The sequence below is a fragment of the Rhinoderma darwinii genome, chromosome 13, assembly GCF_050947455.1.
Source record: "Rhinoderma darwinii isolate aRhiDar2 chromosome 13, aRhiDar2.hap1, whole genome shotgun sequence".
NCBI lineage: Eukaryota > Metazoa > Chordata > Amphibia > Anura > Rhinodermatidae > Rhinoderma > Rhinoderma darwinii.
The window spans coordinates 53481757-53506686 of NC_134699.1; the positions used below are offsets into that span (position 1 = coordinate 53481757).

The 24930-nt window shown below is 43.5% G+C and overlaps 1 protein-coding gene across 4 annotated transcripts in view; it reads left to right on the forward strand.

Moving 5' to 3' along the window:
- The window catches only part of MBTD1 (mbt domain containing 1), a 55229-nt gene that overhangs the window by 21046 nt on the left and 9253 nt on the right, over positions 1-24930 (forward strand). For 3 of the 4 annotated variants that reach the window (XM_075846143.1, XM_075846144.1, XM_075846145.1), the window contains exons 13-15: positions 2062-2144; positions 3072-3306; positions 8871-8948. In XM_075846143.1, coding sequence (XP_075702258.1) covers positions 2062-2144; positions 3072-3306; positions 8871-8948 — 396 coding nt within the window. Of the gene's footprint in view, positions 1-2061; positions 2145-3071; positions 3307-8870; positions 8949-19431; positions 19731-24930 lie in introns of those variants that run through there. The other variant, XM_075846146.1, reaches the window with a different exon arrangement.

The window sequence follows — 24930 nt, forward strand, 5'->3', positions numbered from 1 at the left end:
CTCCGATAGAAGAAAGGATACACGCCCGCCTAGTCATCTGATAGACCCGCGTCACGGCCAAGACAATCCTTCGTGTAGGCCTATCAATGTCGAGATATGGCGCTTGCGTAAGTCACACATATAAAGATCACAATGCACAGACTTGGCACCATGCCCACTGGGGTTTTATTATATGTAGGACTTCCACAGGTGCGATATCTAAACATTGATAGGTCTACACGATGGATTCTATTGGCCATGATGCTGGCCCATCAAATGACTAAGTGGGATTTTATCCGGTCTTCTTTATAAATGGCCATCTCCACGGGAGAGTCCTTGTGAGGTAAATCTCATGCTTCAAAAGGTTCTTGGACAGGGTTTCTGTCGCCATGGCCCCTGAGGGAAGACATTGGTTCTCATGCCAACATTTCGGGGGGCAACCGGCATTGCTTTTTTCATTTTAAGCACGGCATGGTACTGCCCTGAACATAATAATTTGGGAAGTGAACTGCAGTCGCTACCACAACAAACAGCTGATCTGTTCTGTTACCACTTGTGGCCTCTAGTATCTGGAGCTTTAGGCCTTGTTCACACCGTTTTTTGCAGGCAGAAAAAAAATGCAAATTTTGAACTGCCTGCAAATCTTTTTCCACGTTCCAATAAGGCTATTGCAGGGACCGAGGGCAAAAAAACACTCCATGGGTGTTTTTCTGCCTCCCATTGATTCAGTGGGAGGTGAGAGGTGGGCACCTTGGACAGAAAGGACATGACACTTTTTTTTATAAAGCAAGCAGCCAAAAGCTGCCCGGTAAAGAAAACGCCTCTTCCTCACACTGAAATCAATGGGGGCTGAATTTGGCAGCTTTTTGGCACGGATTCCGACGCGGTTTCCACATCAAAATCGGTGCCCAAAAAACTTTGTGTGAACTGACCCTTAGATAGTTCATGTGTCAGGTTTTTGGCCCTATAAAGGTTATATTTTAGCCATCAGGAGTGAGTTATGTCTTATGATTAACTTTTAGTATCGTTTTGAGTAGAGTGGGAATGTTTTTTTTGCCATTTGGCAATTCCGTATTGAAACTTTTTAGGGGAAAACACATTCTGAGCCCCTGAGTGCATCTTTGGCTTTTAGCTGAGGTTTCTAGACCTCCAAACTTGATGGGCCGTTCACAGATTACAATGGGACCGTTGATCTTAGTGATAGGTGTGGGTTCCAGTTCAGACTCTTAGGCCTCAAGCACACTTCCTTTATTTTCTTCAGTATGCTATCCCGTTTTTTTAGCGGATAGCACACTGACCCATTCTTTTCTATGGGGCCATGCACACGTCCGTTTTTTTTCTTGCGGATCCGCGTGGCCGTTCTGCAAATTATAGAACAGGTCCTATTCCTGTTAGTTTTTGCAGATCAGTCTATTTATTGGTCCGTTAAAACTACGGACCGCACACTGAAGCCATCCGTGAGCGGATCCGTGATTTACAGCCGTATAACAGGCCGCGAATGTGTGCGCGAGGCCTTACCAATGCAAACTTCTTTTATGTCAGTTGTGGAGTATTTTTTTCTGTTTTTTGTTTTTAAACCCAAGGTACATGGAGATTCTTGCAGCAGTTTTTGTTTTGTATACTTCTCAAAATATCACCGTGATAAAAGCTATATTCACAAGTCGCATTTAGGGCCTGTTCACATCCGCGTCGGTTTTCCGTTTATGGGTCCCGTTGCAGCTTTCCCTCAGAGGAGCCGATAAACTGAAAGCCAAACAGAAACTAAAGCTTCCGTTTGCATTACCATCGATTTCAACGGTAACGCTTCCGTTTGCCTTGGTTTCCGGTTATTTTTGCGAAAATAAAAACTGGAACCTTACTGAACGGAAGCATTACCATTGAAATCGATGGTAATGCAAACGGAAGCTTTAGTCTCCGTTCATGGGTTCCCCTGACGGAACGCTGCAACGAAACCGATGAACAGAAACCAACGCTAATGTGAACCCGGCTTTACAGTTTACAAATACAGTACAAACTTGCCTTTTTCAGGGAAATCTTGTTTAATCCTCCGGACAAGCTGACTAGCAGTTATTTATTTTCCAGGCTACACAAAACTACCTTTCAAATGGTTTGACTACCTCAGGGAAACTGGATCTATAGCCGCTCCTGTAAAGCTCTTTAACAAGGTAATATACACATGACGGTCCATTCAGTACTTTAATAGTAAACACGCAAAAGCATATTCTTCTTAAAGGCTATGTGCACTTTTGAAAACTTTTGTTTATTTTTTATTTTTTTTAAATAAAAATGTTTATCAGGGTGTTTTGTGCAACTTTCTAAATACTTTTGATTAAAAATGATTTTTTACTTTTTGAGATACAGCTTAGAGCAGCGCTGAGACCTGTATCTGTCTGGTCAGCGGCACCGACGGGTCCGGTAACAGCCGATAACTTAGATGTGATCGGTAACCGCTTGATCCTGCCTGTCAGACGCAGGACCCGCTGTCATTGAACCGGTCGGTGCCGCTGACCTTACGGATACAGGTCTCCACGCAAGACAAGAAAACAAAAAACGTTTCCAAAGATGTACATAGCCTTTAAATGAAGCACAGCTGCAATACCGGACACAGCCCATTGACTAGAGTGGCACAGTTTGCGGGGGGTGAAAAAGTAGTCCCTTGTTTTTCTGATCTCATCTCTTAAACCTGCTAGGTTGAAGTTCTCTGGCATGTTTTATAATATTCTAGGCAAACCGTACACTCTGGGGGAGGTTTATCAAAACTAGGGCAAAAGAAACGTGAAGCAGTTGTCCATATAAACCAATCCGATTGCAGCTCTTTATTTAAAAAAAAAAACAAAAGAGCTTTTGGGGGGAAAAAATGGAAGCTGGTTGCTATGGGCAACTGCATCACTTTTGGTAAATCTCCCCACTTTGTTATTCCTAGTGCAGGGCCTGAGGAGACCAGCATGACCCAGGGATTCTCTCTGGTGTTATTTGCATTTCGTAACGTGCACCTCTCTTTTGCAAACCCTGCGGTGTATACATTTTGCCCAAAGTACTATAATCCCCACCGTTTCTTCCTTATGGTTGGAGTCTTATTTGTCTCTCTCTAGGAAGTCCCCAATCATGGCTTTCGTGTTGGAATGAAGCTTGAAGCTGTCGATCTCATGGAGCCCCGCTTAGTGTGCGTTGCCACAGTCACACGCATTATACACAGGCTGCTGAGGATCCATTTCGATGGCTGGGAAGATGAGTATGATCAGTGGGTAGACTGTGAATCCCCAGACCTCTATCCCGTTGGCTGGTGTCAATTAACAGGATACCCACTACAACCTCCAGCACCACAATGTAAGTTGTGTTTTTGAGTGATGTGATCATATGTCCATAGAGTTTTTTTTAAAGTAGCCTGTGCTGAAAGCGCCCACTATACAGCTACCAAAACCCGAATTTAGGGGAGAGGGGCTTTATGCGATTTCTGACTTCCAGCTGAAAAGGACCTTTTTAGGATCATTATGAGCAAAGCTGTGCGCAGCCAATAAACCTTATTGAGGATGCCACCAGAGGTTCTGATTGGCTGAACTCCATTACAGGGCTATTTCCAACTTAGACATTTATGGTAGAGGCACAGGATATGCCATAAATGTCTGATAGATGCAGGTCCCAGCTGTGGGACCGCACCTATATCAAAAACGGGGATCACCGACTGCGTTTTAACTGGTGCGACGGCCGCTAGTTGCATATTTTAGTCGGGAACTAGATCAAGAGAGAGAAGCGCTTGCTCGGTTATTTCCATAACTCCCATTGAACAGAATGAAGAGAGATGCACGCATGCCCAGGCCTTTCTCCACTAGTCCTCGGGAATCTGCGGCAAGCGGCCGCCGCACCAGGTGAAACCGGGTCCGTGACCCTCGTTCTTGATATAGGTGCGGGAGCCAGAGCTGGGATCCACATCAATCCGGTGGAAATACCCTTATAACTTAGAGAAGCTCACGATGTTCCATCCAAATTTATTTACAGTTGGTTGGCAGAGACCTCATACAACTGGCGCAGTGCCGGATCTGTTGCAAAATGAATACCAGTGGTGCCCAACAAACCCCATTGACTTACAGCGGGGTCCATCAGATTCCGCTCAGGTGTGCGTTGTTTTGACAGACTCTGCGACTGATGTGAATAAAGCCTAATGTTCTCTTTCCTATTCAAACTGGCAACTATTTTTTTCCCCTTTGCCCATAATATGGGTCATACTGAATTACAATTTTTATTTTTGCATTAAACACTTTACCTTAATTCGCTGTCGCAATTCCACAGGCTTCGTACAGTATAAACCTCAGCCGCAGTATGACTTTGCAGTCACGTGACCACATTGTCCCTGTCCCCAATGTGACGCATTTACAGTTACTCGGAGTCTGATAGCCATGACTATTAAAATTGCTCTACAGAAATATTAAATAGCTTTAGTTCATATGATCACCAGTGGTGCCTGTACCTTCTTATATTCAGAGACTGTGATGATGAGGGAGCAGAGTAAGGACAGATATTTCTTAGAAAGTAATCCATTGTGTCAGGTCCGATTGTTGCGAACAGACAAAGGGACTTTAGCACTAGGTACTATATGGAATATCCAAGATGGTTATCAATATCTTTGTATACAAGATTTCACACAACCCTATTGCTAGGGTTGGTAAGGGGACATTGGGTTTTTCGGTTTTGGTAACCGCACAATCTTGAAATGTAAGAAGCTGACATGTTTTACTAAGCAAAACCCATATTGATTGTGTTTTCAGGTTTTAGAATCTGAGCTTTATATAAGTGTTAAGCTGGTCATACACATTAGATGTATGTCGGATGAACCTGCCAAAATTTTGGCGGGCCCAGTCGACTATCTGTGTGTGGTGGCGTCTCGACTTTCCCCCTACTGCAGATGTCTGGGCAGAGAAGGTTTGGGCTGTTGAATTTCAACATGCCCGATCTATCTTTTTGTTAGTAGATTAGCTGCAGCCAGAGGAGTCTGGCAGCGGCTTTCTCCCTTTTCCCTATTGATCGCACCGATTGGCCTATCGTACTAGTGTATGGAGAGCCTGGAGGAATAGCTGTCGGCCGAACGATCCCTCGGACGACCTCTATCTAAATTGTATAGCCAACATTAGACCTAACCGCTATATATTGTACATTATATATTGTATATTTTTTTTTTTAAATCAAATATTCCTTATTGATATATTTTCCAAAATATAAAAACATGTAATACAAAAGAAAAGGAACATCCCCCCCCCTCCCCTCCCACACACATCCCTCCCGATGCAAAGAGTACCATGCACAGCAAAAATGTACAACTTTTTAAATAGTTTTTTTTTTTTTGTTTTTTTATTGCGTATGTCTATCCGTGTGATTGGTGCAACTGTGAAAATACTTTTACCTGTTATCGATCACATTTTAGATGTGATCGGTAACAGCTTGATGTCCGAGAAACGCAGGACCCGCTGGCACTGAACCCGTCAGTCCCGCTGATCTGACGGATACAGGTCTCCGTACAAGATACAGCTGCTCTGTATACAGGATACAAAGCCGCTGTAGCTCAAAAAGTAAAAGTTTTTGATAAGTATTTTGGAAGTTGTACCAATCACACTGATAATTGTTTTTTTTTGTTTTTTAATACAAATGTCTATTTCGAAGGCGTACATAGCCTTTAATCTCTTTCATCGAGAGCTGCATAGAAATAGTTTGAGAACAGCAGTGGACAAACCCAGAAGAAAAAAACAAGGGCATGTACTTAGTTCTTAAAAGGGAGGTTTCCAAAATCTTTAGTGGCCAATGGCAGAGATGGCAAAATATCTCCCCATTATAGTCCTTTTGCTAACTTTATAAATATACAACTTAATGCATTTTTATGTGGGTACATTTGGAGGTTAGTGATCAGATGTAACCGCCTCTAAACCACTAGAGAGATCTGGTATCTTAGAGGAGTGAATTGGTTAATGGTAATATCCTTGGTGCACTAAGGTGCTTATGGCTTAATGCCTAATATCTCTGGTGGTCTAGGGTGGCTCAACACCTAATATTCCTGGTGGTTAAGAATGGTGAAGGACTATTTACAGTGGTCTATGGCAATAAAGGGCTAAATTGTACATATAACATTAATTTTATTTCATGTAATGGGTCCAAATTCTGTGCTTGTTCATTTTGAAATCTATACTTAAAGACGTTTGAGCTCTGTTTTTCTGTTACAGAGCTCCAAATCCCCTGCTACATTTCACACAGCCACCAATAGGGAGAGGGATAGTTCCCCATGGTCTGATTCATGCAGCTCTCTTTGAACGGAATACTTGGGGGCCGTTCACATATGTCCGTTGCCCCTGTCCGTTTCCCTCCGGCGTGTTTCAGAACGGCCGGAGGGAAACTGATAATAGAACGGATCCCATAGCTTTCTATGGGATCTTTTCTGGCACATGGGACGTACGTTGTGCCGCCGGACCTGTGCAGGAGCCGGATCCAAAAACGTTACCTGCAGAGTTTTCGTGTCCGGCTCCCTAGGAGGTCCGGTACCGTATCCTATTTAATCTATTGTTCCCAAGTTCAACGCCAGGTGCTTCCGCGTCCACCTTCCGGCAGCAACCGGCGTGGGAATCCCCGGCCAGAGCATTGCCGATGCATCGGTCCCAAAAAAAAATGGGCACATTTTCAGACCCTAGACTACCTTTTTGATGGACCACTGTGGTAAAAACTAATGACCACTAACGACAACCGATGACAACTGATAGTTTTGTAGTAAAAATTGTGAAAAAGAGCTCGCCGTTGGTGGTGAGGGTGGTAACTATACCCTGTGTGACGGAATTTCGATACCTAGGGATTACAGTCTCGGCAAAGGCGCATTAATTTGTTGCCTTAAACGTGAAGCCCTTATTGGAGAAAATAAGAGAGAGGTCTAAAATTTGGCTTGGGTTGCCGCTTTCAGCACTGGGACGTGCGACTTTAATAAAAATTATTTTAATGCCTCAGGTTCTTTATGTGGTGCATAATGCCCCAGTGTGGTTGCCTAAGTATTGGTTCAGGAGGATACATAACTTGTTCAGGGACTTGGTGTGGAAAAGGGGGATCCCTCGGATCAAATTGGAAAAATTGCAGTTACCAACGGAGCAGGGAGGTTTTGCTATTCCGAATGCGTGGATATATTATTTGGCGGCACAACTACAACACTTTACAGGCTGGAAAGATAGAGACGAATGGGACTCCAGAGGGAAGCTGCTGTTTTACTTGGGTCAGCGCATGGATATGCTAGAGGCCCTGGAATCCCATAAATTGAAGAGTGAGGCGAGGGGAGAACCGACCTTGTTACTGCTCCATAAGGTGTGGTGGGAATGTAAGGGAATACTGGGAGTTACAGGATGCTCCAATTACATGCCTATTTGGAATAACCCATACCTATGGGAATTTAACACTTTGGACGGATTTCAGGAGTGGGAACAAAAAGGAGTTCGACTGGTGTGCCAGCTATACGAAGGGGGAATTTTCAAGTTATTCTCGCAACTGCAGGAGGAGTTTGGCCTCCCACATAGGCTGTTTTATCAGTACCTGCAGCTGCGACACGCGGCACAAGCCCAGGCTCGATTGGTGGATTTGAGCTGTTCCAGTATGGGGGTGGTGGAGCAGATACTGGGGGCAAGAGACCCGAAAGGGCTTATATCTTTGCTATATGGCACTCTGCTTCTTAAATTCCTAGGAGATCCGATGGCAGAGGTCAAATGTAAATGGGAAAGGGATGTGGGAACATTGATGGAGGATGAGTGGGAGGAAATACTGGAATCACCGAAAGTCCTTTCCATAAGTGTAGCGCATAGAAGGTCGCAACTCTTTCTTCTACATAGAGTATCTAGAACGCCTAAGTTGTTCTGGCAAATGCGGCTTAGATCAACGATGGAGTGTCAGAGATGTTCGTTGGATGGGGCGGATTTGAAACATATGTTCTGGAGCTGCCCGAGGCTGCACGAGTATTGGGGGGAGGTTAGAGGAATGGTGACCCGGGTGTATGGTAGAGACTTGCCGCTGGACCCTAAGATATTTCTGTTGGTCTGCATGGGTGGGGTGGAAGAGGATAGAGCTGAAATATTGTCTATTAAAAAGGTATTATATCATGCAAGGAAACTGATTGCAAAATACTGGTTACAAGTGGATCCCCCGGAGGTTTCTGAACTAGTGAGTTATGTTAATCGTACGGTATCTTTGGAACAAAGAATCTATATGAAACGTGGGGCACTACACAAATATGATAAGCAATGGGGCAAATGGACACACTACTATGGATCGGCAGGTCATTAGGAGACTTCTCAGAATAAGGCGGGAAGGAAGTCTGATACGCGGGAGGATTGTATAGGGGAAAGGAGTGGGAAACACCAAGGAAAAGGAAGAACGCTCGGTCGGGGGGGGAGAGGGTTGAGTGAGGGGGTGGGAAGGGGGTGGGAAGGGGAGTTTATGTTCGGAGGTAGATTTTAGTGGAGATGTGTGTATAAAGTGTATAATGTATATACTGAGACCAAAGAGATGTTGTTTTATATACTGTATATTTTCTACTAGTGATGTACTATACCGGCTAATGGATGTATGTTATGTACTTTTAATAAACAGTTGTTTGATTTTAAAAAATACAAAAAAAATTGTGAAAAAGCCTGATGGCAACTGACAAATTTTTGCAACAGTTGTAATCACTTTAGAGACAAAAAAAAAAACTAATGCTGATGTGACTGATCTATGTGAACGCACCTTTACTGTACAAACTGTTTAAATAGCTCCCTCTAGTGATTGTTCTCCTGCTGGAGGGGTTATTTCCAAGTAGTAGGACCCCCTTCGGTGTAGACATGCAAGAAATGTAACAGGGGTAAACGGATTTCTAAAAATAATTGTCTACCTGTTCTTTATAGCAACGAAGGACAACCAGACCACTGTATCCAAACAGAAGAAGAAGTCCAAGTCTCAACAGTATAAAGGACACAAAAAGAGTAAGTCCGTGTGTTGTTTTTCTTTCTTTTTAAATCAATTTTGAATGAAAATGAGTCAAATTAAAGGGGTTGTCCAGGCACGGACAACTGACTATCCATAGGATAGGTCATCCGTATATGATCGTGGGGGTCCGACACCCGGAACCCGCACTGCTCCTCTGGGCATCTATGACGTAAGCAGATGGCTCTGGTCATGGAATAGTGGCCGAGCTCTAGTACTGCAGTGAATAGAAGCAGAGTTGCAGTTCTGCGGCACGGCCACTATGCAGTGGTCGGAGCCGTCTTTTTCTGGCTGCGAATACTGCATTCTCTACATAACATCCGGCGCCCAAAGCTGGAGCAGCTGATTGGTACGGGGTCCAGCTGTTTGACCCCCACCGATCATATACTGATGAATCAGTTGTCCGTGCCTGGACAACCCCTTTTAAGGCGGATCTGTCAGGGAGAAATGCTGAGCTCCGGGATTGACAGCTTTTCTTGTACAAGTTTGTATACAGTGCGGGCGGGGGAAGCTGGACTCAGACTTTATCAGTCCTGCCAGCTTTTTAGATGAATACTAAAGCAAAACATATAAAACTATATTTCTATATCCCCCTCTATTATATGCTGCCCTCAGATACGGTAGCACAGGAGATCTGACAGATCTGCTTTAAGACGTGCTTATTATTATTATTTTTATTTCTTGGCAAAAAAATTGTGAATACATGATATTTTGTAATTTATCATATGGGGGGTTCAGTGGCATCTTCTCATTTTCCAGCAATCTGTAGTTCTTCTTTTCCTGCCTGCATGCTCTCTGTAAATGTTTAGATTCCTCCACTGCTCACAGTAAAGAGGAGGAGGGGGTGCAGCTGCAGTATCTCTCCCTCATAAAGAGTGTGTGTGAGTGCAAGCTGTGAGGGGAGAGAGAGCTCTTAGGCCGTATTCACACGACAGGGATTCTCTGCCGTGTAGGAACAATAGACCCCCAAATGGGGCTCTTTACACAGCCGTTTTTTTTTTTTTTTGACGGGCCGGGCCATAAAAAAAATGGAACATGCCCTATTTTGGGCCGTTCTTTGGGAGCCGTGCGGCCAGGAGAAGTCTATGGGGTCGTGTAAAGCACGGCTGTCGCTCAGATGTGATACGAGTGACAGCCATGCATTCTGCTGCTCGCTCTCTTCTCCCCCTCACAGTGTGAAGTGCATGTGAGGAGGAGGAGGGTATTTTGTTGCTCCCTGGAGGAGCTGAATCCCTAGCTGAATTCCGCTCCAGGAGAAGTCCCTGACTCAACCGTCCATATATGGACAGTGATGTCAGGGACTTCCCCTGGAGCAGTCCTCTACAGGAAGGTAGGGGGTGCCATCTATAGGTGGTGGCTATGTACAAGGGACTGTGGGGCACTACCTACAAGGGGGGCTGTGTGGCATTACCTAAAGGGGGGCTGTGGCTTGATCTACAGAGGGAAGTGTGTGGCAGAAAATTTACAAATGAAATTCATCCATTTTTAAAATGGACAGGGAGCAAAACGGGTCAAAATCGGCTGTTTTTATCCGCCGACACTCAGTCCCTGTCGTGTGTATAGAGCCTTTGACCCGTTTTGCATCCGTTTTTTTCCCTGTCAGTTGTAAAAACGGATGAATTTAATTAGTACATTTTCTGCCACACCCTGCCCTCTGTAGCAAATGCCACACCCTGCCCCCTGTAGCAAATGCCACACACTGCCCTCTGTAGATACTGCTACACAGTTCCCCTTGTAGGTAGTGCTACACAGCACTCTTGTACATAGCCACCCCCCCATAGATGGCACCCCCCTACCTTCCTGTAAGGGACATCTCCTGGTGCGGAATCCCCGGCCACCGCTTCGGCCGAAGGATTAGGGACTCCGTTCCTATAGGGAGCAACAAAATACCCTCCTCCTCTTCATATGCATTTCGCACTGTGAGGAGGAGAAGAGAGCGAGCAGCAGAATGCACGCCCGTCACTCGGATTGCATCCGAGTGACAGCCGTGCTTTACACGGCCCCATAGACTTCTATGGGAGCCAGGATAACGGCCAAAAATAGGGCATGTTCCATTTTTTGACGGCCAGGTTTACCGGGGCATCAAAAAATCGGCTGTGTGACTAGCCCCATTTGGGGTCCATTGCTCCTAGTGCGGCCATGTGACGGCCGTTCAAAGAACGTGGCCGCACTAGGAGCAATGGACCCCAAAAGGAATCCCTGTCATGTGAATAGGGCCTTACATCACTCCTGGAAAAGGAATGTGAAAATTGGCCACAACATTTCACAACATTTAAAAGTTGTATGTTTTTTGTTTTCTTATTTTCTCTATTTTTTTTTTATTTCTGTGGATAAAAAAAAATGTGTTTGGTCGCATCGCGTTCCTGTGATGTTTAGTGAGGGGAGATGGGGGGGGGGTGAATTTACCATCCACCCTGTTCAATGGGAAGCACTGAAATGTGTCTTGGGAGGAGTTTTCATTTCTCACTCCTCCCATTTTTTTAACCCTTTCATGACCGTTGGTCATTGATGCCCCTGTGTCCAGGTCAAATTTTCCATTTCTGATATGCACTTATTTATAACTGCTTTGAATATCACAACTATTTTTACTTTGTTTTTTTAACAAGACTTGTAAAGGCTTTAATTTTCTAGATTAGTTTAATTAATCCCGTGTTTTTAATTTTTATTATGAGCAGACAAATAACAGAAAATGTGAAAAAAACACCTTTTTGTGTTTTGTTTTTTTAATATATATATTTATCCATATTATATGTAAGAAAAACAAGTGTCTATACTATGTGTGTGTGTGTGTGTGTGTGTGTGTGTGTGTGTGTGTATATATATATATATATATATATAATATTGTATTGTACAGCTCTGCAACAATTAGTCCTTCTCTCTCTCCGTCACCCTGGATCGCTATGAGGGGAGAGTGAAGAGGACTATAAAGCTATATACACACGACAGTGAAAAAATGGCAGTCGACAACGAATCAGCTGTCAGTTTTTCATGGCTGTTTTGCATCAATGTGTCTTAAAATTTGAATCCATTTCCCGGCCGTTTGGCATCCATTTTTCATGGAAATTTTTAACAAAATTTATGAATTTTAATTGTATGGGGTCTCTTGTCCCAACCCCCTAAAAACACCACAGTGCCCATGTAGATAGTGACACAATGCCACTGTAGATAGTGCCACATTGCCCACATGGTGCCAGTGCCCACTGCAAAAGTGCCATAGTGCCACACACAGTGCCCATGAAGATAGTGCCACAGTGTCCCCTGTAGGTAGTGCTTATATGCCAGCCATAGTGCCATCCTCCTGTAGATAGTAACATCTCCCCTGCAGATAGCACCCCCCCCCCCCCCCTGTAAATGGCACCCTCATTTTGTAATTACTATTTTGGGACACAAAGAAAGACCTGACTACTATAGGGGGGGGCACAAGGTGGATCTAACTACTGTATGGGGGAAAAAAAGGAGTACATTGCTACTATGTGGAAGCACATAGGGAGGCATTCCTTTGTAAGAAGTCCGTGGCCGGGGATTCCGCTCCTACAGGGAGCCCCTGATGTCTCTGTCATATATGGACAGTGACATCAGGGGTTGATTCCAAAAGCGGAATTCCGCTCCAAGTGTAGTCCCTGACGTAACTATCCATATATGGACAGTAACGTCAGGGACTCTCTCTAGAAGCGGAATCCCCGGCCAGTGCGATCTGTCACTGGGGATTCCGCTCCTAGTGTGAGTTTAGGTGGTTGCTATCTGCAGGGGGTGGCACTATCTACTGCAGGGATGGAGGAACAGCAGGGGCTCCCTCTAGAAGGGTAATCCTCGGCCAGAGCGCTGACCGGGAATTCAAATCCTAGAGGGAGCTTAGGTAGCGCTATCTACAGAGGGTTTTGCGCAATTTACAGAGGGTTGTGTGTGGCGTTATCTAGAGTGGGAGTGTATTTCAGGGCTCTTAAAGCCCCGGCAGACAGAGTGCAGCGCTGCTCACACTGAAGCAGCACTGCACTCATTAAACCTTGTTCCGGGCTGTCAACATTTATATACGTGACAACTGCACAGGGCATCAGCAGTTGGAACGTATTTAGCCGTATGGCAGTCGTAAAGGGGTTGAAAAACAAATGTAAACATTTTGCACAGAAGACATTGCCAAGCTGGCTTCAGATTGACTTCTCTAGAGTCAAGCCGATGATTGGAGCAAATTAAATGAAACCAGAATAGCTCTCCGAAAACTAGTGGACCAGAGATACGTGGCTGCAAGGCATAGACTACAGCGTCTGTATTAAGTGTTCAGCGACAAAAGCGGCAGATTTCGCAAGAGCCCCGAGACCAAGATCGGCAACTACTTATGTAGTGTCTCTACATTTCCAGTTCAAGGGTAGAATACATTTACATTTAACTAAAGATGTTCTGCAGGAGTTTTGTTTCTACTATGAACAAGTGTATTTGCTTCGAGGTAAAATAGTGACCTTACAGAATCTGAACTCCAACCGAAAACCAAAGACTATTTCTCTAGATACCCATCCCTAACCCCAGAAATGCGGGAGGCATGGAGATGGAGTTTAGCGCAGAAGAAGTGCAAGGAGAATTAAAGGGGTTATCCATCTTTTAAAAAACATACTTCAATAGTGCAATCACGTGATGCATTGGCTATTTACATCCAGGAGCAGTGACGTTTCGCGCTATGGTCACATGTTCCTCCTCTCTAGCTGGGTCTTCAAAGTACGAAACATCACTGCCCATGTGACTACAGCTCTCCCAATAGCGATGCGCCCCAAACGAATCTTCACAGATCATGCTATGATTTTTGTAGTTCGTGCAACGTCCCCTGAGGCCTGCATCCTCTGGTAGTTTGGCTGTCCTGTTCCTTCTTGGCCGACATTGTGTATAGCCAATCTTCCCTTTTGTATTTCAAAAGTGTACATTTGTAATATGGGGCTGTATGTGCACTATTGCGCTACGGTGGGCATGTTCAGAAGCGGGCTATAGTTAGAGGTGGCGGAGTGACACTAACTGTAGGAGGGAGTGTTGCTGAATAGTGTTGAGAATACTTCCCCAGTTCCGTTTGGCCCAATTCCAGTTCCCAATAATCTTTTGATTCAGAGGCTTGGTTAAGGGGTTTTGCAATTACACATAAGTCCGCCATCTGCTGCAGACTACAAGAGGAAAATTATAAATGACTATACTGGTGGTATAGAACTCCATGAAATATACCCTCCGTGTTCTGAGGTGTGCTTGAGATGTGGGGATACGGTGGGCACATATTTACATATATGATGGTCCAGTAGACTTATTGTTCCCTTCTGGGAAAGTAGAATCAATTGTACACTCAGGTGACTAAGTTATATGGAGCCTCCCTTTTTTTATGTTTCTGGGAGTCATGTCTACTCAAAAGAATATAGCTCTGAGATTTCCAATAGACAAGGAATGGAGAAATTAATGGCTAGGGATTCTGGTCTGGACAACAAGTTCTATGATGGGCCCCATTCGCATCACGTTATTGCCCTACCTTTTCCGTGTACGTCGGGAAAGCTCCTGACGTACACGATGAATGTGCTCATAAGGCTCTCTTATTCTAACACAGACCAAAAGAGTGACTTGGTATGCAGCATTACATCCATCCCAGGTATACGTTAAACATATACCTCGGGAAGGCCCCCGACATCACTGTCCATATATGGACTGTGATGTCAGGGGCTTCTCCAGAGCCGGAATCCCCGGCCAGAGCGTTGCCGATTCTCTACCTAGGGATTCCAGCTTTGCAAAGTTCCCTCTGTCACTGTCCGTATATGAACATTAATGTCCGAAGCAGTGACGGAGTCCCTGGGCAGAGCGCTAGCTGATGCTCTGCCCGGGAACTCTGTCACTAGGGGAGCTCCTGAAGTCACTGTCCATATAGAATGGTGACATCAGGAGCTTCCACAGCGCCGGAGTCCCTGGGCAGAGCGCTAGTAGGTGCTCTTCCTTGGGACAGGCCCAGGGAAAGCTCCTGACGTCACTGTCCATATGTCCATTTAGTATTCTAGCAAAAGGCTGTAAGGGCATGTTGGGGAATTGTAGTGTCACAACGGCTAGAGAGCTGAAGGTTGCTGATCCCTGCTCTATATGAACATAATAAAATTTGATTGAACTATATATTGAATCGCCGCTATCACAAGATAGCTCTGCATTAGGCTGGCGCTAGACCTACATTTTTTTTACAGTGTAAATTGTTGTCCATGGGAATGCATTATGCTAGGGCTTTTTACTGAGTATTTACCAGTATCTCACTACAAAAAAAAATGCTGGAATAAATCGCTGTCCATAGGAATGCATTGAGTAGCTTAACAATCCCTCCCAGCAAGTAGCGATTAAAACATTTTTCTTACAGATCGCTTGGCTAGAGTGATTATGACGAGATTTCCAAGCTAGTCCATTCAATCCTATGGATAGTGATTTATTACTGCAATTTTTTGGGAGTTGGATAAATACTTTTTGTAACTATAGCCTAATGTATTCCTAGTTACAGCCATTTCTCGTTTACTACAAAAAAAAAAAAAAAAAAAAAAAAAAAACCTAATTCTAGTCCCAGCTTTCTAGGGAACTGGACAAGATCATGCTGCTCTAACTACAAGAAACAGGATTTAGGGTGGTTTTACATAGACGGAAAAGGAAAAACGTGGCGATGTTCTCCGCACAGCTTACATATGTCCCCACATTATAAAGTGAAATACACCTCCGAGCCCCTGCAATTGTGAACCAATATTTTCTAAATCGCCAAATTAGGTCTCCATTTCGCATGGTACTTTTTCACTCCTAAGCCCTGGTGGCACAAGTTGGGCACCGCATAATGTCATATCTATGGAAAATTGCGGTTTTCACTCTGCAACATCGAGTGCACAATAATTTCTGGAAAACACCTGTGGCGTTAACATGCTCACTACACCCCTATGTAAATACCTACCTTGAGAGGTGTCGTTTCCAAAATGAGGTCACTTCTGGGGATTCCACTGTTTTGCTCCCACAGGGGATTTGCAAATGCGACATAGCGACCAAAAACCAATCCAGCAATATCTGCACTCCATAAGCCAAATGGTGCTCCTTCCCTTCTGAGCCCTGCCAAACAGCAGTTTACGGCCACACATGGGGTATATCCGTACTAGGGAGAAAGTTGCTTTACAAATGTTGAGGTTCTTTTTCTCCTTTATTTGCTACGTCTTAGTAGAAAAAAATCCTATTTATTTTTTTATTTTCACTGCCCAATTCTTATAAAATCTATAAAATACCAGTGGAGTCAAAATGCTCACTACGCCCCTAGATGAATTCCTCAAGGGTTGTAGTTTGCCAAGTGGAGTCACTTTTGGGGAGTTCCCACTGTACTGGTACCTCAGGGGCTTTGCAAAAGCGTGCTCCAAAAGCCCAATGGCGCGCCTTCCCTTCTGAGCCCTGCCGTGTGCCCAAACAGCAGTTTATGACAACATATGGGGTATTTCTATACTCGGGAGAAGTTGCTTTACAAATGTTGGGGGGCTTTTTCTCCTTTATTCCTTTTGGAAATCGTGCTTTTGTTTTTTACGGAACCCACGAGCAGAACCCCGACGCAGATGTGAACGAAATCTTAGTTTGTGGATTCAGTGTTAGAATGTAGCAGAGATTTTAGGCAGCGATATTAATAAAACCCCTTCCTTCACATAATGGATTGATATTACGGGATAACCATTTAACTCATTAGATACTACTATCGATGCTGATCGCAGCATTTAAGGTGCGTAAACAGCGGGTCCCCATTGTTCCTGTGAATCCCAGTGACGCCATCACTGGCGGTTTACACTTTTATACATCCAGTTGGGGGCCTGCGAAAGTCAGGGCAATTCTGTGATAGGTATTCCTTAAAGGGGTTGTCCACCTTCTGACAAATGATGACCTATCCACCAGATAGGTCATCAGTATGTCATCGGCGCGGGTGACACCCAGACCCTGCACCGATAAGCCGCTCCGGTGGCCTGCGGGCACTGGATGTTGTGGCACATAATGCTATGTACGGAGCTTGGGAGCAGTTGGCTCCGTACATAGCATGGCGGCCGTGCTGGAGAACTGCAGGTCTGCTCCTATTCACTTGAATAAGAGCAGAGCTGCAGCTCGGCCGCTATTCCATGGCCAGAGCTAACTGCTTCTGGCTTATATGTCCGGTGCACGGAGGCACCGGATCAGCTGATCTGTGCGGGGCCCGGGTGTCGGACCCCCACAGATCACGTACTTATGACCTATCCGGTGGATAGGTCATCAGTTGTCAGAAGCTGGAAAACCCCTCTAACAAATTCCTGGATATGTTCTAATGCACTGGCATATGAAGATGCCAATATATTATCATTAAAAGATAAACATATAAGGAAAAGTCTCCTAGTGGGACAAATTTTATTTTATTTTTTTAAATGTAGTAACGATAATTATTTGGAAAAAGTCACTAACATTTAAAGGGGCTGTCTAGGCATGGACAACTGATGACCTATCCACAGGAAAGGTCATCAGTGTATGATTGAGGGGGTACGACACCTGGACCCCGTACCAATCCGGGCACCGGATGTAATGCAGTATTTGGAGCCGGAGGCAGATGGCTCCGTACAATGCATAGAGACCATGCTGCAGCTCGTGCACCATTCTGTGACCGGAGCCATCTGCTTCTGCTATGGACATCCGGTGTCTGAAGGCAACTGATCGGTGAGGGGTCCGGGTGTCGGGCCCCCACCGATCATATGGATTCAGTTGTCCGTGCCTGGACAACCCGTTTTTAATTAAAAAACTGTAATGAATAAATGGCTTACAATAAACAAAATAATAAATCTGTATTTGGAATCCTCATAACAATCTGTACTGTTAATAATGTTAACACGACATTTATAGTGAACAGCATTTAAAAAATATATATTTTGTCGTTTTGTTTCTAATTTCAAATCCCTGAATAAAAATTTTATGGAATCTGTGACGGAGGTTTTGAATGGAGTCTCCAACGTAGACGTGAACATGGCCTTAGCCATAAATAAAAATGTTTATGGATAAATTCGAAAACTAAAAAATGCAATGGTTATAAGTGATATATGTTTAAAGCTACTACACTAATATGAAGTCATTAGCAGCAGTTAGGCCCTGTTCACATTTGCATTCGGGTTTCCGTTGATCTGCTCAGTCACAGGAGCAGAACAACCTATAGTGCTGGAAGCGCAGGTTCTGTTAAACAACGTAGACATTTCGGCACCCATCAGAAAAAGGGTGTCCGTGGGTTTACTGAAAACAATAGCGCAGCTGTGTTAATTCATCCATTTTGGTTGAATAGTTAATATTTTAACAGGTAGTTTACCTTGGACAACACCTTTTACAGTGGCCACCGATCCCGAAGGAGCTCACTGCTGGTACTCCCAATGTCAACCGTAATAGTTAAAGTGCCCGGTTGCCGGTGATTTCTGCACCCGCCTCACCTGAGGAAATTATGGCCATACACTGTGAACATGGAAGTCGATGTGCGTTGCTTAATACACCGATGCATTTGGTCCTTCAGAACTGCAATGCGGTCGTGTGCATGAGGCCTTTTTTTTACACCGCAGTATTTTAGTAAGTGTTTTGCTTCGGTATTTTTAGTCAAAATGCAAAAGAGGTACAAATCTTTCCATTATACTTTTTCTGTGTAGGTTTCAATCTTGGTTTTGGCTTGCACAATACTGGCATCTAAATAAGGCTTTAGGCCCCCTTCACATCCGCATATTGCCTTCCGTTGGAGGCCTACATCTCGAGGACTCCCGATGTCAACCTCTGATGGAAGGCCACGGACGCCTTTCCGTATATTTACGGATGTGTATCCGGGCCGTAGAAATTATCTGCAAAAAATAAACCGCCCTATTTTTGTCCGCAATTGATTTTCTTTTCCTAACTAAAACTAGCAACATCGCAAAGTCAATGAGCCAAAATAAGTTATATTTGACATTACAGGGCAGATCTAGTGTTAGCCAGGAAAGATAGAGCGGCTCCGATGTGCGAGGACCTTGCCAAGCAATTCCACTCCCTATATGTTACTCTGACAAAGGTTCAGGAAGTGTGATATTGGGGTGAACGCTAAGCGTCATGCACACGACCGTAGTTTTGCGGCAATTGCAAATAGTATAAAACCCACAATAACCTATGGGTCAATGCATCGGTCGGTGCAAAAATAGGACAAGTCATTATACGGTCCGCAATTGCGGTCCGGCCTCATTGAGATGAATGCACATCTTGTGTGTGCACAGTCCGTGATTGCAGACGGCCAGTGGGTGACACTCCCCTGCCCGTCCGTGCCGTAATCACGGACGGTGCACACAGCTACGGCTTTGTGCAGAAGGCCTAAGTAAAACCTACAAATCTACAGCTAAACTTTTAGATGCATTAATCCTCAGAATAGAAATATTATTTATTTTTTAATATATATATATATATATATATATATATATAATTAGATCTATTTGTAATTGATATTTTTAAATTGAATTCCAGATATCAGAACTCTTCCTGGTAGCAGGTTCTAAACAGTGACCACTTCAGCCAAGAATCTGTTCTGTATACAGATATTGTTATTTGTTTTCTAGTCTTGTTTGGGTCAAATGTGTATTTCTATATACTTTTGATTATTTTTTCGAATTAAATATTATTAAAGTTTTTATATATTTTTGTTTAACGGGCAAAAACATTTCGTTACATATTTTGATGGGCATTTGCGGTTTTCAGCACAATTTTTCCTAAAGTTTGTGCCAAAGTCACCTGTCAATGTAGATGTAAATAACCATAATAAAAGTTTACACAGTGCCGTGTTATTTTCTTTAACCACATTCTAGAAGGATAACATGCGAAAAACATAAGTAACAATAAAATCTGCTGGACTGAGAACTTTAAAAAAATTACAACTCTATGAGCAGTTTTCTCAAACAGACAAATTGCCTTATTCAAAAACTGAACTGGTTTTTCATTACTATTAGGCCTCATGCACATGGCAGGCCGCAAAACCACGGATCCGTTACGGTCCATTCAGCCTCATGCACAAGGCCGTAGTGGTGTGCACGGGCTGTGATTTGTGGCCCGGGTGTGCCACGGGTGACACTCTGCAGCCATCTGAGCCGCAAATCACGGCCCGTGCACACCACTACGGCCTTGTGCATGAGGCCTAATGGACCTTAACGGATTTCAACGAGCCTGGACTGCAAAACGCGGCCGTAATAAGACATGGCCTATCTTTTTGCGGTCCAGGCTCCAGGGCAATGCACAGACCATGGAAACCACAGTCACAGTGTGCATGGGCCTATTGAAATGAATGGGGCCGCAATTCACCCGGGTGAATTGTGGCCGCAAAAATACGTTCGTGTGCATGGGGCCTTAGACTTCTAAAAACATTTGTTGTGTTGAGCCATCAGGATTCATGGATCCACACATTTTTTTTATATATATATTTCACCATTACTGTGAACCCGCAAATTCAAACCATAAAATGACATAAAAAAACAGCACTGAAAATAAAAATGCCCAAATAATGTCAAATAATCACATTTCTGATACTGAAAGTGAAACATTTAAAGGCAAGGTAAAGTGTATGTTCACAAATGCCAGAAGTCTAGCAAGCAAAATGGGGGAGCTGGAGGCCTTGTTAAATTTCAGTCTAATATATTTTGAGCCATTGACTTCCACGACAGTACTGGAAGAAAATATAGATATAGTTGGTGCTGCTGAAACATGGCCGGACTCTTCACATGACTGGGCTGTAAATCTACAGGGTTTTTCACTTTTTCGGAAAGACAGGACAAATAGGAAATGCGATGGTGTATGTCTGTATGTGAGAAGTGATAGGGTATGTTCACACGCTGAGAGGCATTTACGTGTGAAAAGACAGACTGTTTGCAGCTGCCTCGTTTCACACGTAAATGCTCCTCCTCGTAATTTACGAGCCGTCTGTGACGCTTGTAAATCTTGAGCTGTGCTTCATTGAGTTCAATGAAGCACAGCTCAAATTACGCGGCAAAGAAGTGTCAAACGACGACGCATAAATTACAGGTCGTCTGCACAATACGTCGGCAAACCCATTCAAATGAATGGGCAGATGTTTGCCGACGTATTGTAGCACTATTTTCAGGCGTAAAACGAGGCATAATACGCCTCGTTTATGCCTGAAAATAGGTCGTGTGAACCCAGCCATATAGTGATATGAAGGCAGTGGTGTATGTCTGTATGTGAGAAGCGATATGAAGGCGAGTGTGAAAGAGGCATTAGAGGGTGAAGATTGTGAGGAGGTTGAAACCTTGTGGGAATTACAAAGGGAGGTAATCACTGAAAAAAATACTTTTGGTGTAACCTATAGACCCCCCCCCCCCCCCCAATATAACTGAGGAGATGGAAGGTCAGCTATATAAACAGATGGAGCGGCCTGCACAGGCGGGTACTGTAGTAATAATGGGAGCTTTTAAATACCGGGATATTAATTGGTGTCATGGTTCGGCTTCGACTGTAAAGGGGAGACATTTCCTCAACCTGTTGCAGGAAAATTTTATGGGCCAGTTTGTGGAAGACCCGACTAGAGGTGAAGCTCTGTTGGATCTGGTCATTTCTAATAATGCAGAGCTTGTTGGGGATGTCAATGTTCGTGAAAACCTCGGTAACAGTGATCACAATATAGTTACATTTTACATATACTGTAAAAAACCTACACAGGCTGGGAGGGCAAAAACATTTAATTTTAAGAAAGCCAATTTCCCCAGGATGAGGGCTGCAATTCAGGATATAGACTGGGAAGAACTAATGTCAAATAATGGGACAAATGATAAATGGGAGATTTTACTATAGGTAAGAAGTATAAACGACTAAAATTAAACCCACATGGCTTACACCTTCTGTAAAAAGGGCAATACATGACAAAAAAAGGCATTTAAAAAATACAAATCTGAGGGTACATCTGCAGCCTTTGTAAATTATAAAGAGCTTAATAAAATCTGTATAAAGGTAATAAAATCAGCAAAAATACAAAATGAAAGGCAGGTGGCCAAGGATAGTAAAACAAATCCCAAAAAATTCTTCAAGTATATAAATGCAAAAAAGCCAAGGTCTGAACATGTAGGACCCCTATATAGTGGTAACGGGGAGTTGGTCACAGGGGATCAAGAGAAGGCAGAGTTACTAAATGGGTTCTTTAGCTCTGTATATACAACTGAAGAAAGAGCAGCTGATGTAGCCGGTGCCAGTGCTGTTAATATATCAGTTGATATACTGAATTGGCTGAATGTAGAGATGGTCCAAGCTAAATTAAATAAATGTACACAAGGCCCCGGGACCAGATGGGATACACCCTAGAATTCTTAAAGGGAATGTGTCGCTAGAAATTTTTATTTTTTTTTCAGTTAAACAGTTAGTATATAAGTGATTACACAATTTTTTCACAAGTCAGGAAATATTATTATAAATTAGATTCTAATTTATAACATTTCCATGTGCTGGTCACTAGAGGGAGCAATTCCCAAAATTGCAGCATTGGCAATGTGGTAAAGCAACCTCATTGCTTTATGCTGCAAATTTGGGGTAGACACACTCGCTCTAGTGTCCTCACACAATCCCCCCTCCCTTATCCTGGCTAGTGCCAGAAGGAGGGGGTTGAATCTTCAAACTTCCTACACAGTGTGCCGCCATTTTCTGAGCGAATGCACAGTGTAGGAGGATTAGATACAGTGGTAATCACACAGTATAACACGAACATTCACATAACTAACCTGCTCCTGCCGCCTCCGCTCCTATGCCTTGCGTCTTCGCTGCCTTGAACATATGGCCGGAAGCCGCGAACGGAAGTCGTCATCTTACTGTTCGGCCGCGGCATCCGATCCACATGAAAATGGTGCCGGATTTCGCTCTGCCAAAATCCTTTCTTTTGGTCTGTGTGTTAATCGACACATACAGACATGGAAAAAAAAATGGCAGCCCCATAGAGAAGTAAAAAGTACAACACAAGAACACAACTAAATAAAATTTATTTTAATATCAAACTAAAAGCAATATTATATAAAAAAAAAAATCGTGACACTTTCCCTTTAAGGAGCTTCGTTCAGTTATTTCTGTCCCCCTCTTCATAATATTCAGAGATTCTCTAGTGACTGGTATAGTGCCAAGGGACTGGCGCAGGGCAAATGTGGTGCCTATTTTCAAAAAGAGCTCTAGGTCTTCCCCGGGTAATTATAGACCAGTAAGCTTAACATCCATCGTGGGGAAAATGTTTGAGGGGCTATTGAGGGACTATATACAGGATTATGTGACAATAAATAGTATTAAGTTGTCAAACCAATCTGATTTGTTTTTATGAAGAGGTGAGCAGAAGCCTAGACAGAGGGGCCGCTGTGGATATAGTGTTTTTGGACTTTGTAAAGGCATTTGACACGGCCCCTCATAGACGTCTAATGGGTAAATTAAGGACTATAGGTTTAGAAAATATAGTTTGTAATTGGATTGAGAATTGGCTCAAGGACCATATCCAGAGAGTTGTGGTCAATGATTCCTACTCTGAATGGTCCCCGGTTATAAGTGGTGTACCCCAGGGTTCAGTGCTGGGACCACTATTATGCAACTTATTTATTAATGATATAGAGGATGGGATTAATAGGACTATTTCTATTTTTGAAGATGACACCAAGCTATGTAGTAATGTTCAGTCTATGGAAGATGTTTGTGAATAGCAAGCTGATTTAAACAATCTTAAGTGTTCGGGCATCCAGTTGGCAAATTAAGTTTAATGTAGATAAATGTAAAGTTATGCACCTGGGTATCAACAACCTGCATGCATCATATGTCCTAGGGGGAGCTACACTGGGGGAGTCACTTGTTGAGAAGGATCTGGGTGTACTTGTAAATCATAAACTAAATAACAGCATGCAGTGTCAATCAGCTGCTTCAAAGGCCAGCAGGATATTGTCGTGTATTAAAAGAGGCATGGACTCACGGGACAGGGATGTAATATTACCACTTTACAAAGCATTAGTGAGGCCTCATCTAGAATATGCAGTTCAGTTCTGGGCTCCAGTTCATAGAAAGGATGCCCTGGAGTTAGAAAAAATACAAAGAAGAGCAACAAAGCTAATAAGGGGCATGGAGAATCTAAGTTATGAGGAAAGATTAAAAGAACTAAACCTATTTAGCCTTGAAAAAAGACGACTAAGGGGGGACATGATTAATTTATATAAATATATGAATGGCACATACAAAAAATATGGTGAAATCCTGTTCCATGTAAAACCCCCTCAAAAAACAAGGGGGCACTCCCTCCGTCTGGAAAAAGCGGTTCAACCAGCAGAGGCGACAAGCCTTCTTTACTGTGAGAACTGTGAATCTATGGAATAGTCATCGCAGGAGTCGTCACAGCGGGGACAGTAGATGCTGCAAAAAAGGCTTAGATAATTTTCTAGAAAAAAAAAAATATAAGCTCCTATGTGTAGAAATTTTTCCCATCCCTTGCTTGAACTTGATGGACATGTGTCTTTTTTCGGGTCCAGATTCACGACCGCAGAACGAATCTGTAAAAACTACGGTCGTGTGCATGAAATGCAAAGTATAGCCATTCCTTCTTCATAATGGTAACCATAGGTAGTGCAAGGATAATTCGATCCCAGGATTTCTACATCTGAACAGGTTTTCAGAGTACCTTACAGGAGATACAGTGGATTGGTATAGAGCGAGAAACAACAACATGGAGTTATATTTACGAAACGACAGCCCCATATAGACAATGGTAGAACCTGAAAAAAATAAATAAAGGTTCGCTCACCGCGTTTCCACTGTGTTATTCCATACGTTTGTCAAGACCACGGTACAAATGGTAAAGGTGCTCGGAGATATCCCAAGAGAAATCCTGAGTCGACAGCAGGTATACAAGGCAATGAAAGAAGAAAAATGGTGTATCCAGCACTCTTGTAAAAATCAAGTTATGATTAAGAACCCTAGAGGTTTGAAATGCGTGAGCGTGGTCCCGTGATTATC